At 36.8% G+C, this 16,625-nt stretch overlaps 2 protein-coding genes across 3 annotated transcripts in view; one reads left to right on the forward strand and one right to left on the reverse strand.

Annotated features, from left to right (window-relative positions):
• The window catches only part of LOC132649330 (aldo-keto reductase family 1 member C1-like), a 298,798-nt gene that overhangs the window by 194,073 nt on the left and 88,100 nt on the right, over positions 1–16,625 (reverse strand). The gene's annotated exons all lie outside the window — the stretch shown is intronic.
• Positions 656–12,720, forward strand: LOC132649301 (aldo-keto reductase family 1 member C13). Of its 2 annotated transcripts, XM_060372942.1 has the most exons (9): positions 656–840; positions 3,773–3,940; positions 4,371–4,487; positions 5,725–5,802; positions 6,299–6,421; positions 8,451–8,560; positions 9,133–9,298; positions 11,137–11,219; positions 12,465–12,720. In XM_060372942.1, the coding sequence occupies exons 1-9, from the start codon at positions 757–759 to the stop codon at positions 12,505–12,507; spliced, it is 972 nt and encodes a 323-aa protein (XP_060228925.1). In that variant the 5' UTR covers positions 656–756; the 3' UTR covers positions 12,508–12,720. The 2 variants fall into 2 exon arrangements, with proteins under 2 accessions (XP_060228925.1, XP_060228926.1); XM_060372943.1 differs by lacking the exon at positions 6,299–6,421 and having other exon boundaries at positions 669–840.

Consider the following 16,625-nt stretch of genomic DNA (forward strand, 5'->3'; position numbering starts at 1 on the left):
GATCCTTGGGGGCTCACAGAGACTGAACCGCCAACTAAAGAGCATGCATGGGCTGGACCTAGATCCTCTACATATATGTAGCAGATGTGCAGCTTGGTTGTCATGTGTGTCCTCTAACAATTGAAGTAAGGGCTCTCTCTAACTCTGTTGCCTGTCTCTGGATTTCTTTCTCGTTGCTGGGATGTCTTGTCTGGCCTCAGTGGGAGAAGATAAACTTAGTCTTGCTGTGACTTGAGATGCCAAGGAGGATTGGTACTCATGGTGGGGAGGTTCCCTTCTCAGAGAAGTGGAGGGGTTAGGGAGTGTGAGTGTGGGACTGGGAGGAGAGGAGACAGGGGCCTGTGATCAGCCTCTAAAGTAATTAAATAAATTAATGAAAAGAGAATAATTTGCAAAAAAAAAGTTAAAAAACAAATAAAATCATTTTCATATGAAAATGAGTGGCTTCCTTTATTACATGTGGAATATTGCTTTAACTTTTTTGCCTCCTCCCATTCTGTTGGTTGTCAGTAGTAGTATTTAAATAGTAGGCACACATCAGTATTGTTTAACTATTAACCAGACAGTAGCACTGATTAATTAATTAGCCCTGTGTTTGAAATAGTTAAACATTAGCCAGAGATTAGGAATGATTAACCTAAAAGGGAGTGCCACTTGTTAACAGTGAGTCAGCAAGTGGAAATATGACTTCTGCTTCAGGGAAGCCGAAGAATCTGCTTAGCCAGAGGAGCAAAAAGTTCCATTTCTTTTGAAACAATGAGTTCCAAACAGCAGCGTGTCAAACTAAACGATGGCTACTTCATTCCTGCCTTGGGCTTTGGCACCTATAAACCCAGAGAGGTAGGAATTCATGATTCTCAGTATCTCCAGGCTAAAGCTGTTCTGTGTACGAAATGGCAGATTGCTTGCCCTGCATCCGGGTCTGATTGTTTCTGTACTTGTTGATTATTCCTGTTAAATATATTTTACAGCAGCAGCTGCAATTAGTGGCTGTGGTAGAAGACTGAGCTGGTTCCCTGGATAGGCCGAGTCAGGATTCAGACAGAAGAACAGGGTCTATATTCATGCTTGCATGTCTGTGGGAAAAGATCCCTGCTCACCGTGAGCCATCAGGGAGGTGTGCTTAATGGGGAACAAATGAAAGGCCTAATTCTTAAAATATTTTATTTGAGGGTGGGTGTTATAGCAGTAGATAATGTAACTACAAGGTACATGCCTCAGTTTCACTGGGACATTTGCACTAACTAAGTGATGGAATTCCAGGACAGGGAGAAAGTTTGTTTATTTTTCTTGTGATTCTTGCTGTCACTAGGAATCTGAGCCTGGCAGGATGTGGCCATGTCTTTTTTCATGAATTTGCTTTTCTGGCTTAGACCTGCCTTGAATTTGTTTCCATTTGGGGTCTGTCAGCTCTAAGAGTGAGCTGGTGTGAATCTTCAGGCTGTGAGCTCTAGGCTTAAAGGGACAGACCTATGACTAACAATTTTGGCCACTATGCTCTTCCTGTATCTATGTTTCTCAGCTTAATAAAAGATAAGAAAGTCACTGGATTGTCTGTCATCTTTCTTGGTCACAGTTTGCAAGGGGACTTCTTTGTGTATGTCTAAAATACACAACATCATTTTTCCTTTTAAAAAGGCAAAATGCAGGATATATAGGATAATTCAGGATCATAATTCAGGATGTCTTTCTTTGATTTTCAGACTGTGGGTCATGACCCTTCTGAGGGTCAAACAACCCTTTTCACAGGAGTTGCATATCAGCTTTCCTTGATATACGATATTTACATTAAGATTATAGCAGTGGCAAAATTACATTTATGAAGTAGGAACAAAAATAATTTTGTGGTCGGGGGTCATTATAGCATGAGGAATGTATTAATGAGTCAACAAGTCGCAGCGTTAGGAGGGTTGAGAACCACTGCTGTGGACTAATGCATGAAACAAATACTTGAGGAACACTTAGGTTTGGGGTAGCCTTCAGCATTTCACAGTGTATGTTGTACCACAGCTAAGTGAAGTCTCCCAGGTATAATTCTTAACTGTGGAAAACTTACTGGAATTTATAGTGCATCATTATAATGGGGAGAAGGAGGACCTAGTAAAGGTAACTCTGCATAAGTGAAGGTCTTCATTAATGTATGTTGAATTTAGAGCACGGTGGTCCTAAGAACTAAAAACATCAAGGTGGACTGTTTGCTAACCTGGATGGACTTTCTTATTTTGTAATCATCCTGAGATCTTCTGATTGTGTGACAAAGGACCATTTACCTTAACTTCAGATTTGTATATTTCCTTTCTGTTAGATTTGTGCATATATCCAATCTGAATATATGCATAAATTCAGAGAAATCTAGAAATTTATATAGGAATTGCTAATTTTGCAAAGTTGCAAAAAACAAAAAACAAAAAAAAAAAAAAAACAGAACCAGGTCAAGGCCACTACTAAAATGTTGGTAACTCACAGAGTGGCCTTATTCTTAGGTTTGTCAGGGTTGGTATCCAGAAAAAGTGGTAGAAGCCAGATTTTTAGTCACTGTGTTTCAACACTGTGTTTCAATGTAAAAAGATAATTGTAGAAGTTCTTAAAATAATCAGAAAAGGTAGTCTATTTACTTTTTTAAACCCTTTGTATGTGTAGTGTGATTGTGTATGTGTTTGTGTGTTTGTGTACCATGTGTGGATGCTAGTTGTCAAAGTGTTCCTCCATTACTCTCACTTTACTTTTGTGAGGCAGGGTCTCCCATGGTGATTGTAATTCAGTGACAGCTATTTTGGCAGGCCATTGAGCTATGCTGACTGTCTACTCAAGAAATAGGATTAAATGCATATACTACCGTCAAATACTCTGTTTTTACATGAGTACTGGTGTTCTGATCTAAGATTCTGATCATTGTTTGCAATCACTTTAATGAGTGAGACATCTCAGTCCCTGAACCTCTAACAAACAAAACAAACAAACAAACAACCTAGTCAGGCAATAATATTAATTTTAATTCTAGTCATTTCTTTTAAAAACAAATAATCTTTCGTTGAAGGGGCTGACACCCCAAATCAATAATTTTCAACATGACTTATGTAATCCACTTAGCATAGCTTTTCTCCTGTCTGTATTTAGGATTGTCAGACAAAGAGAATGGATATGTAGAAAGACTACATGGGGTGCTTTTCTTTGTCAAAGTCTCTATTATTAACCTGGCCTTGCCTGGTATCTGTGATCTTTGCTTTCTCACTCCTCTGTGACAGTGTCTTATCTGGGGGCAAGGAGGAGTGTCTGTATAAGTGTATTTTGACCCAAGCAGACTTCCTTGTGTTCATATTGCTTTGTCACCCTGTTACATAATAGAGCACGAGTCTAGCAAACCACTGAAACCAGGGTGAGCTTGGCCTTCATCAGTGCCAGTAAGTAAGCAGGATTACATGGGTATAAAATGGTTCTTGGTTGGGATAGTCATGCTATCAATTAAGAAAGACCACAAGAAAGTAGTTTTTGGCCTATTACCTCAAATGTGGGCCAAAATATAGGCAAACATTGATCCTGTGAAGATAGTTTTCTGTGACATATATTAGATTTCTGGAAATTTCATTGTGATTTATAGAATAGAAAACAGGAATTCAAGGATCAGAGGACAAGGCTCTTGCCTAACAAGTGGTCTGAACATGACTTTGAAAAACAAAATTATTTTCTTGTCTAGTAAACTTTCTGCTAGGCTCACTCTGAGCTATCTCTCAGGACATGTATCTCTAAATACCTCCTTTGGTTCCCCCTCTAGGTTCCCAAGAGTAAGTCACTGGAGGCTGCAAATCTAGCTATAGATGCTGGCTTCCGCCATATTGATACTGCTTTTGCCTACCAAGTAGAAGAGGAGATAGGACAGGCCATTCAAAGCAAGATTAAAGCTGGAGTTATAAAGAGAGAAGACATGTTCATCACTACAAAGGTATAATTTTTATGGTATGCAAGTGTGCAGATTATGTAAAAAAATAACATAAGGAAGTGAAAATTATATTACTGGATGAGAAGCTGGTTAAAGGTATCAATTGTACACTGGGTAAAGAAAAATAATGGCAGATTAAAATCTATATAAAGATAATTGACTTCTTGGAAGTTATTCTTAGTATGTATTTTATTTCTTGATTAATTTTTTTATTGTTCAATAAATGAGCCAACAATAACCAAAAAACAAACAAAAAAAATCAAACTATAGCTGAGTTCACTTTCTTAAGTAAGAGTAAAATAAATCCTGGGTTAAAAGGAATGACTATTACTTTCCTTCAAATTTAAAAAATATCTCAGGATTAGGATAAATGAATATGCATATTTGGATACTCCATTAATCCAGCACAACTTCCATTCTTCAACCTCTGCAGCTTTGGTGCACTTGCTTTCGACCAGAGCTGGTCCGGCCTGCTTTAGAAAGATCACTGAAAAGCCTTCAGCTGGACTATGTTGACCTTTACGTTATGCATTACCCAGTGCCAATGAAGGTAAGTGATTTGTATTGTCAAATGTATATATCTTTGTATGGGGACATGGGTATCATTTTTATGGATGGTTGAGATACGTTTCTATTATAATTTTATATAATTTATATGTTACTAAACTTCTGAGAGGGTTACACAAAGAATTTAAGGGATTACAAAATGAGGTGCCCGAGCAATATTCAAAATCACAGATTAAAACTAACCTCCAGAAAAACTTGTATTTACACATCTTTTACATTTGTACTGCTACATGTTTGCAGTCTTGTCTTGTTTTCTCTCCTGGAAGCAAAAGTGGTTCAAGACAGTTTCAGCTTCAATGTCATTAATGCTTTATTGCTTCTTTGCAACTTTTCCTGCCAAAATTAATCCTGTACAGTCCTGACTGGCCATCATTGGCTCACATGCCTGCTCTTAGGCTAACATGTATTCATATTCATAATTTATTCTCAATGAGGACTGATATAATTTTTCCTGGAGGTAAAGGCCATGAAATGACTGGATTTCCCAATGAACATGAAGCATTTCCTTTTTCCCAAAATAAAGAGTATACAAAATAATGTAAGTCCACTAAAAAGTCTCATTTAGTGCTTGAAAATATATTTTAAGTGTAGTAATTATGTATTTGTGTGTGTGTGTGTGTGTGTGTGTGTGTGTGTAACAATTAAAGAAAGAGAGGCCATGAATTTTAGGGATAGCAAGGGCATGCATGGGAGAAACTGGAGGTAGGAGAAAGAAGAAGGGAAATAATATGATTAATTATAATTTCAGGAAGAACAGTTATAAGAAAGAAGCTCTTTATTTATATAGTTAATATATGAGAATGCAGCAAACTAGTCTGGAAAACATAATTTTTACAACTCTACATGCATATCACTTTGCAAATACAGTATACAGAATGATGTCTCATCACTTAATGGCTGCTGTCTTATTTCCAAGATATTCTTTTACAGCTATATTTTTTGTTTAATATGTATGGGTGTTTTCTTGTGTGTATGTCTGTGCAATCGGTGCATGCTGGGTACTTGTGGAGGCCAGATGTGGTTATTAGGTCCCATGGGACTGGAATTACAGGTAGTTGTGACCCACTATATAGATTCTGAGAATTAAACCCAAGTACTCAGAGAGCAGTCAGAGTTTAATCACTGAACAATATGTCCAGCTCCTCCAAGGTAGTCTTAGAAACATTATTATAGGCAAAATCCATGTTTCTGTGAGATTGTAACAACTGCTTGCCTTCCAGGCAGGGGATGATGATTTTCCGTCAGATAATGAAGGAAAATTTCTATTGGACTCAGTGGATTTCTGTGACACATGGGAGGTGAGTATTTTTCAAAAGGACAATAAAGCAAGCAAAGAGAGGGAGAATCAGCTCATTTTCCCTTGGGTATGGAAATTGATTTGCACACATCCATATTACCTGGAGTGGAAGGGGAGAAATGTATTACTAAAATGTAAGGGAAGGAAATGAAGAAGGTCTTAGCACAGGAGGCATATGAATATTTTGCCATCTTATGTAGTAATATCCTCTATTTTTCTAGCAATGTTATGGAAATTTCTCTTTGGCTGGCATCTTCCTCTTTCTTATCATCATCATCTTGACTGCTTTATTTAAATCCACTGATCATTTAGGCAAAAACACACTTTCCCACCTTTTTTAATGCCTGTGATCAAATTTAGGCTCCTGTACACACTGGCAAATGTTCTACTATGTGTCTAGATCTAGAAGGTTTTTCCTGTAACTGTTCCATAATTCTGTTTATATTGATGTAGTCAATTGTAAGTATGACCCTTCATAACCTCTTTCATATCACCAGGCATTGGAGAAGTGTAAGGATGCAGGATTGGTCAAGTCCATTGGGGTGTCCAACTTTAACCACAAGCAGCTAGAAAGAATCCTAAATAAACCAGGACTTAAGTACAAACCTGTCTGCAACCAGGTGAGGACCCACCTTCCTTCTCCATCTCTCATGCTTTTCCTCACTTCTATACTGCCTGACTCCCATTTTATTTGTGATCTGCCCTTGTGATTTTCATTTTGTGGAAAAAAGATTCTAAGAGCAGTATCACTGTTTCAAAAAACATGGAGGATTCAAAATTTAGCCTTGGACTATTAAAGTATTGGTAAGAATGGGGATATTCTATAGAGCCCTACTGACAATAAATGTGGAGATTTAGAGTTGCTGTCAGACAGAAGTTGAGGGCAGGGGAAAGTGACCTCCCTGAAATGAGAATAATGAGCAGACATGGGAGAGTTGGCTGAAAAATTGAGTTAAAATAAAATTTATGCAGTGGCCAGGACTTGTGTGGAGTTTATGCTTATCACCATGTTATTATGGTCCTTCCTTTTGATTTTATTAAGCTTAGCAGCTGGAGTCTTCACCCACTAAACCATCTTGCTGACAGCTATTTTTTTTTTGACACAAAACTTGCCTAGTCAAATGTTATCAGAATATTGATTGCGAATTAGATTTGTCTTTTAAGAAAAAATGGAACAGTTTTTTTTTTTAATTCAAATGGTATATTGCATGTGATTTTCTTATTCTACTGTATTGGCTCTAAGCATTTTATTTTTATTATTAGTTACATTTAATTAACTCTGTATCCCAGCTATATCCTGCTTCCTCATTCCCTCCCAACACCACCCTCCCTCCTTCATCTCCTCTCTGTCCCTTTCCAAGTCCACTGATAGGGTAGGACCTTCTCCCATTTCATCTGACCCTGTTTTATCAGGTATCTTCAGGACTGGCTGAAAAGTCCTCCTCTGTGGCCCAACAGGGCTGCTCCTCCCTTGGCAGGTGGGGAGGTCAAAGAGCCTGCCATTGAGTTCATGTCAGAAATAGTCCCTGTTCCCCTTACTAGGACAACCCACTTGTTTACAGAACCACCATGGGCTACATCTGAGCAGAGTTTCTAGGTTATATCCATACATGGTCCTTGGATGGATAAACAATCTCATATAAGACCCCTGTGCCCAGATAAATTTGGTCCCTGTGGAGCTCCTATCCTCTCCACATCATACTAACTCTACCTTCTTTCAAATGATTCCCTGCACTCTGCCAAGGGTTTGGTTATGAGTATTAGCAGAGAATTCTCTGTAGAGGAATATAGAATGGCAGAGAAACACTTAAAGAGATGCTCAACATCTTTAGCCATCAGAGAGATGCAAATCAAAACGACCCTGGAATTTCTCCTTGCACCCATCGAAATGGCTAAAATCAAGAACTCAAGTGACAGCACATGCTGGAGAGGTTGTGGAGAAAGGGGAAGCCTCTTCCATTGTTGATGGGAATGTAAACTGGTACAACTACTTTGGAAATCAATCTGGTCCTTTCTCACATAATTAGGAATGGTGCTTCCTCAAGACCCAACTATACCACTCCTAGGCATATATCCAAAAGAGGCTCAAGTACACAATAAGGACATTTGCTCAACCATGTTTGTAGCAGCTTTATTTGTAATAGCCAGAACCTGGAAACAGCCCAGATATCCATCAATGGAGGAATGGATACAGAAATTGTGGTACGTTTATGCAATGGAATACTATTCAGCAATCAAAAATGAGAAAATCATGAAATTTGCAGGCAAATGGTGGGTTCTAGGAAAGATCATTCTGAGTGAGGTATCCTAGAAGGGGAAAGACACACATGGTATATACTCACTTATATAGACCTATAAGATATGATAAACACAATGAAATCTATACACCTAAAAATGATAAACAAGAAAGAAGACCCAGGGTAAGATGATCATTCCTCACTTATAAAGACAAATGAGATGGGCATTGGACATAGGAGAAAATAAGTAAAAATACAGGAGCCTAACACAGAGGGCCTCTGAAAGACTCTTCCTAGCAGTGTATCAAAGCTGATATTAACATTCATAACCAAGATTTTAAGCATTTTCATTCATTATAATATGAACATTTGAAAAAATAATCAGGTATCTTTCTCTCATATTCTATCATAGGTTGAATGTCATCTTTATTTGAACCAGAGTAAGCTACTGGATTACTGCAAATCAAAAGACATTGTTCTCGTGGCTTATGGTGCTCTGGGAACCCAAAGATACAAAGAATGGTAATAAGATAAAAAGGGTAAACCTGTCAAGCAAGACTGTCAATTTGTATCAGAACACTCAGTTCTCAGGGAGAGGGGGATCTTTCTTTAGAGGGACCTGGTGAAGCAATATCTTAGTTTCTTTTCCTGTTGCTCTGATAAAATACTCTTACAAAAGCAACCTAAGGGAGAAAGAGCTTCATACAATTCACAATGCAAGAATTCATGGGAGATCAAGGTGTCAGGAACGTGAAGCAAATGGTCAATTCTCAATACAGTCAAGAAACAGAGAATGATGATTGAACAGTAATGCTCAGAATACTCTCTCCATTTGTTACAATGCAGGATCCCCTGTTCAGGAAAGTGGTCCCACCCATAATTAAAGCAGCTCTTTCCACATCAATTTTTATAATAAAATAATCCCCCACAGACATCCCAGAGGCCCATCTTGCAGATTATTCTAGACTCTGTCCAGTTGACAATTATCCATAACCATCACACCCAGTTTAACCATCATACCCTTACTGTGTTTTGAAGCACCATAGCAAAACACAAAACTTGGCCTCATAAGCTTATTTTTTCTTTCCTTCTAGGGTGGACCAAAACTCTCCAGTTCTCTTGAATGATCCAGTTCTCTGTGATGTGGCCAAAAAGAACAAGCGCAGTCCTGCCCTGATTGCACTTAGATACCTGATTCAGCGTGGGGTTGTGACCCTGGCCCAGAGTTTCAAAGAGAATGAAATGAAAGAGAATTTGAAGGTGATGAGCTCTGGTCCTCAGCGTTCTTACATAGTATCTCCCATATGCTTGCTTCCTTCAAATCTTTCAGAATATTTTTGAGATCGTCTCCATATCTTTAGCATTTCTTACGCATGTAAGCTTTGAAGTGCATTGAGAAATGTCTTGTCTACAACATAGAGAGCAGGATGACTTGACAGATTTAGTGTTGGAAACAATATAGAATTTGGTTTGCTTTGTCACCCAAGTACTACCTACCTTTCCCACAGACATTTTTTATTTTCTCTAATGAGGGATCTGAACTGAGTAACTTTGATTCTAGAAATTTCTATGGTTTTATGTTTAATTCCCTGCATGCTCAAATATTCTAATATTCATATATATATATAAATTGTATGTTCCAGTTGTATATATATTTCTCTATATATAAATTGTATGTTCCAGTTGTATTCATTTACCTAAGTTAATTTTTTAAAAAATTAAGATTTTTATACTTTATCATAGCAAAAAATATATATTACATATAATAAATATAAAGTAAGTATACTTTATTATAGTACAAAATATTAGCACTTACTAAAGAAATCATTCTTAAGTAGAAGTTTTACACAAAAAACATTTATTTACCTTGATATTTTTTTATTTAAAAATTTGCAGTAATTTAGCCTGAACTCAGAGAAAATTATCCATATGTAGTGGGTCCCTTCACATATTATTGAGGACCTGAAGGCAAATATTTAGGATGATGAGGCCTCTCATGCTCAGACTGATTGAGCTTTTCCTCAATTTCTATAGGGTTTATACAACTGACAAGTCTCCCAGGTTTTACCCCTGCACTTATCGCTAAACCAATAGAGTGAAACACTTTTATGACAAGTACAGAGTTGATGAACCAGTGCATCGTTAAGTTCAAGTGTCCAGTACAAGTTACACAGCAGCCAAGACTCAAGGGGTAGGAAGTTGGTATCACCTCCATGGGTGAAAGAGTGAAAACACTTCATTAGTGTGCTGACTAAGAAATGTGCATTATAATCAGTCTGCTGCACTTACATAGCCTTAATAGTAATTGTTATGTAAATTCTGAAGTGTTTGCTAAATTACCAACTTACAATTTAATTAATTAATTAATTTATTTATTTTTTTTATTGTTTTATGAACAAAGAGGACCTAGCACAGTCTTCACACTTCACTATGTGATTGACCATCACATCTTTTCATTTGTCAGACAAGAGTCTACTTTTACCAAAGTTTTGTGTTATTTCATTTCTCAGTTCCTTTTCCTATTAACAAATCTCCATGTCTCTTCCTCCTTATTTCTCTGTCTTCATATTTTTAAGATACCGAAGGACTTAATACTGCATATGTTTTGAGATGTGAGTAGTTAATGAAAATAATTTTAAAGTTAGTGTCTCAAATTTAAATGAAAAGATCCTTTTTAGAGCTAGCTCTTTTGTCTCACATGAATTTAAACAAGTCTTGGCTTACCTACTGTTGAAAAAGTGTTGTTTACATGTTAATTGTTTAATGTTGGGTTACATAAATCTAGCGCCCCATGCAAATCACTGATTTGTGTGATGTGTTTTGAAATTTTGCTCAAGTTTTTTTGGAAACTATCTAACTTTGGATGATGTCAACATTTTTTTTTCTTCACAAGCTACTCTTGAGATTAGCTCTTATTTGTAGTATTGTGCAATTTTAACAAATCTCAAAAACATTTTTTTTTCATTTTTACTTGGTATTGATTAACCAGGAATGTTTTGGTAAACAATATTCATCATTTTTGGAACATACATTTACATTGCCTTTGAGTCATAAAAACACAATTCATTCAAAAGCTAATGTCTTTGTTTTTCTGACAGGTTTTTGAATTTCAGTTGTCTCCAGAGGACATGAAAACCCTAGATGGCCTGAACAAAAATTTTCGCTATCTTCCAGCTGAGTTGTAAGTCATGCTGACAAACACCTTACCTCAATTTGTTTTAGTCAAGTAGCTCCCTCCCTCTTTCATTCATGATGTTTCAGAAACTAAATGCTCTGCTTGTCTGTAGCAAGTTTCCCATGGAGACAATTAATATAACATTTGTTTCCAAATATTTGTAATGGGATGTGTCAGCACAAAATACAGAGAAAGTTTTCAAAGTCATGCTCAAAAGTACGAAGAGAACCTTCAGGAAAAAGCTTAAGAACATTAACCCATTCAAACATCTTTAGTTTCCCTTTATGTTCTCATGGTTACAAAATTTGATAATGGACATTGATTATAAATGATGACAAAGAAATAATGGATATAGGTACATATATGTGCATTTGTGCATATTCATCTCTGTCTGTCTATCTATCTATTTAGTTATCATTTCTCTATTTTCTGCTTGTAAAATTTTCATTCTTAGTAGAAATAAATATGATAAAAATTGAAGGAGGATTAGAAAATCTACAATGTAAAATTGGGGTATCTATCATGATTATTATTATTTTTGTTAGTCTGGAGCAGAATAAAGCTGACAAAAGAGATATAAATGAGTGATTGAATCAATGTTATAAGTAATAAATATTTCTTGCCACATTTTAACAATTAATAATGTTTAGCACTGTATATTTTGGAGTATTATACGTATATAGAGTCCTACAAATTATACTGTTAGCTCCTTGGACATGGAAGCCCATTTTATCAATGACATTCTTTTCCTAACTCAATCTAATACAATACAGTATTTTTGAAGGTCAAAGACTGAATAATTAATGAATTACTAATAGTCAAATATAAGTGAAAATAGTAGGCATAAATGATACATGGTAAGATATTTTTGTGTTGCTCAATGTCTATAGAGTTACCTTGAACTAAAGATGACATATGCTTTTCTCCTTTTATTAGATACAAAAGTTGGAAAGGATTTTTGGCCCTTCTCTTTTTGATCCATAGATGAAGCTAAGAGAGACAAATATTTATGAATACTGGTCTTTGTGTTTTCTGTTCTAAGCAAATAGACCTAATTTAAAAAATTATAAATGATATTTAAAAAACATTTCCTATACAACAGTGTAAAGGACTAAAAGAGTATGTCATTCTGCAAGTAATCAGGGAACAAACTGGTTAGCTTTCACCTCTATTGTAGCTTCCTAGATATCACATCTTTACATTGTAAAAATATATCATACAGTGTATGTTTGTTTTTATTTCCTATTTTAGTTTTGTTGACCACCCGGAATATCCATATTCTGAGGAATATTAACATGGAAACCTGGTCATGACTTGTGCCTGATATCTCTGTGTGTGGGCAATGATGCTGGTGATCTGTCTCAGATGCTGTTGGGTGGACATGTCATTTCTGATCAATGAGGGTTGCTTAGCAACTCATATTCAACTGAAGCACCAGCTAATGGTCTTGAAGAAAAGGAATTTAATTTTCATGATTTTTAAAAAATAAATATGTTTAAACTCAAAAGATATTTCCTTGGTTTTTTTTTTAATCATTACTACACAAAATTGGTTTTGGTGCACTAGTCTGTGAGTGGTGTTTGGAGATGACTATTCCCATTTTATAAACATTTCAGGGTTGGGGTAGGTGGTGTTTTCAGACCAAGGGAAGAGGTAGTTGTCACATAGTCCATGATTCTCAATCTGGAAGGTGAGCTGGACATGATAAATTTGATCAACAGTGCCTGGGCTCTCACCACCTGCTTAGCATTAGAGACTTGGAACTGGAGAGTGAGGCATTCCTGAGACAGGTTAGGCTCAAAGAGGTGACATAAGAACTGGCCTAGCAGGATCATTAAAAGTCAGGATGGGGACTTCAGGGGCAGGGAATTGACTATAGCTCTACCTAGACATGATGTCAAGGTTGCTTTTTTCTGTATGTATGTAGAATGTATGTATGTAAGTAAATATGTATATATATATACATATATATTACATACAAAGATGCTTTTCATACGTTTAATCCAATGACACAGCAGAGTTATTCTTAGCATTTTTTTTAAAAGAACCAATTTTAACTATAATAAATAAGAATTGTGATGCATTGATGGAATGTTATCTAAGAATCTCTGAATCTTTAGTGTATAAAGAGGTTAACACAATGTTGGACTAAGAAGCTTCAAGTTGTTCCCAATGGAAACATCTGAAAAACCTGTGACCCAGGATAAATCACATCATACAGGCTCTGGTAAGGAATCGGCTGTCTACAAAAACCAAGTAAGGACCCAACAATTAATAACACATAGTTCCAAAGTAGATAGTTTTACTGTGTTTTATATCCCACATTGAGATGCCTGGCACCATGTGGTATTGGCATGAGAATGGCATCAACACTTACAATTTTTTTCTTTAAAGAAGTTATAGCAACTCATCTTATAGGTCCCAGAAATTGAAAGACCCATCATACTAACCCTGTGCTTACTGTTTTAGAATCATTTTCTTAGTACTTCCTACATACAGCCTAACCTTTTAAATAGCAGCTAACAATAGGTAGCAACTCTAGGTGTATGGTACTTTCTTTAGGAATTTTACAATTTGTTTTTAATGAAGCAACTTCCATTTATTATGAAAGCTATTGCTGGGTGGTGACCCTTAACTGTCTTCATCCTTTACAGGGTCTCCTTGCCCCCTCCTACTACTGGGATTCTTTGGGCTTTCTTTTTAAAATATTTTGTTTATGATGATGATGACGACGACGACGACGATGATGATGATGATGATGATGAAAATGATGATGTGTGCATGTGCATAATGTTCCCCTAGGTCACATATGCTATGGCATGCATGGAGAGATCAAAGAACAGTTTTGTAGACTGGTTTTCTGTTTCCAGCTTTATGTGAGTTCATTCGGTCAATTTCAGGTATGAAGTCTTTCACAGAAAGGGCCTTTACCCACCATAGGACCAAAGAAAGTCTCTCTCTCTCTCTCTCTCTCTCTCTCTCTCTCTCTCTCTCTCTCTCTCTCTCTCTGTGTGTGTGTGTGTGTGTGTGTGTGCATGTGTTTGTGTGTGTTTTGCAACAGTAGTAATGGGAATTGAGAACAGGGTTCTGCACACACTAGACATGCACTATGCCACTAAGCATGCTCCCAGGTTTAGTGTATTCTACAAAAAGCCTGTTGACCCCTGGCCCCTAAACAGTGCAGTAACTCCATTTGTTGACCAGACACCAGCTGAGTTGTCAGGGACTAGCAAACTCAAACACCAGGTTTAATCACTTAAAAAGTGGGACCACACTTTTCAGGAAGAAACTCCTTGATAGTAGAGCTCATGTTAGAATGTTTGGGAGGATAGTCCAAGCATGAGGGGAGAGAGATGGGGAATTGGGCCCATCTCCATCTCATCAGATGCCCATTGGGATGCATCCTAAAGAACTAGGACAAATATATCCTTGACACTTTCAAAAGGAGGCAGCTTGTTTTCTTTTGTATAAAGCCCAGCTCCATTATGAGTTGGGGTTGGAAATACTTGGTATCTGAATGGGAGCCAAAATTTGAATACCATACTACAATTTATTGACACATTTATCAGGGCTGAAAAATAATTCTACAAGATTCCTTACGTTTAAGCCTTCTCTGTTAATTATGTAGCCATCCTCATGCTTGATCTACTTTGCAGGTTAAAAAAAAGAAAAAGGGTAAAAAGTTTCTTATGTACATATTTATATCTTAAAGGACAACTCTAGCTCTTCCAAAAGCTACAAATTAGAACCCAGTTCCAAGTATTTATTCATGTGAGTTAATTGACTTTAGCATTTATAGAATCAATATTGATTCAAACATTCTGTGGGGAATCAAATTCATTACAGTCTGGTCTTAGTGCAACATGCAGATCATGAAATAATTTAAAATTTGAAAATATTAGGTTGTAGGTTTTCACCATCAAGGGTTCCCTCTCTGAAAGTTTTTTCTTAGATATAAATGAGAGAAGATGTCGCTCTGAGGGGAGAAAGGACTGTTTTCTGTTGCTTGTCAATATCCATTTCCAATGTCTAGGACAAGGTTTGCATATTAGAAACGGGACAAGCATCCTGATTGCAGCCTTCCATTACTCAACAGCAAATCATCTGTACAGTAGACAACAGACTTTTCTCTTTGCTTGATTGATACTCCACGAAAAAAGTAACCATTTTCACTCTCTTACAGTCTTTCATTGGAACAGACAGATTTTGTGAACCCAAACTGCAATTATACAGTTAGCTTACAAACAGTTTTTGCCCTGTGTCTTTTTCCATTCTTTTCTTGTGTGTTAATTCACAGTTTATCATCCTTGAAAGCTCTTATCATGGCAGGCCCTGCTGCAATGCCACACTTAGTAACTGTCAGAATTGTATGAGACCAATTAAAAAGTAGGAGAAACAGAACCAGGTGAATCCCACATAGTCATATGGGAAAGCAGGTAACTTGCCAGCTTTATCTTCTCCACCTACTCCAACCTCTGGCCTCATCAAAGAAATCCTTTATTGACTCCCATAAAAATATTTCTATATTTTTTCCTAACATTGTTTAAACAGGTGTGGTCCTGGTTAGCCTCTGATTCCTTATGTTGTTGAATATTTCAGTCCTAGTCCCTCCTCTTGATGGGCAATCAAATTGGTTTGTCCCAGAAATCAACAGATTTCTTTTCAGATAGTTACGCAAAAAATGTTGCTCTACTTCTCCTGGACCAGATGCAGAGACAATATAGCTTACATTGAATTAAGTAAGACAAGTTTTCTTTGGGATGGTTTTTTAAGATTTTTTCTTTTCTTTTCTTTTTTCTTTTCTTTTCTTTCTTTTTCCTTCCTTCCTTCCTTCCTTCCTTCCTTCCTTCCTTCCTTCCTTCCAAACTAGTCTGCCGATATGTATACCTACATGCCAGAAAATGGCACCAGATCCCACTATAAATGGTTGAGTCACCATGTGGTTGCTGGGAATTGAACTCAGGACCTTTGGAAGAATGACCAGTGCTCTTAATCTCTGATGTTACTTATACCAACAGGCACCCACAACTTTTTTCTCATGGATCAGTTTTTATCTTATGTCTTTGGTCCTTTTTAATTAATACCCTAGTACAACCAACATCATCAAGATTCCATACTCAAAAATTCAACTGATGGTAACTTAGCAATGTTAACTCTTGACCACTACAATCAATCCCTTTTTTTAAAGACCTCCAGAACTCACTATCCTTGGAGAAATCTGTGGTTCCTTATCTGATGTTCCTTATGACAGTGTCCTCACCAGCAAGAAATAGGCAGATGAGTCACTGCCCCTATTTCCTGAAAAATTTCAAGAGCCTAATGGTAAGCATGAGGTTGGCTGACCAATGGTATCCTCAAATCAGGATAGAAAGAATAGTAGGTGATCCCTTAACCTTAGGTACAGGAACTTTG

The sequence above is a fragment of the Meriones unguiculatus genome, chromosome 19, assembly GCF_030254825.1.
Source record: "Meriones unguiculatus strain TT.TT164.6M chromosome 19, Bangor_MerUng_6.1, whole genome shotgun sequence".
In the NCBI taxonomy this organism is placed as follows: domain Eukaryota; kingdom Metazoa; phylum Chordata; class Mammalia; order Rodentia; family Muridae; genus Meriones; species Meriones unguiculatus.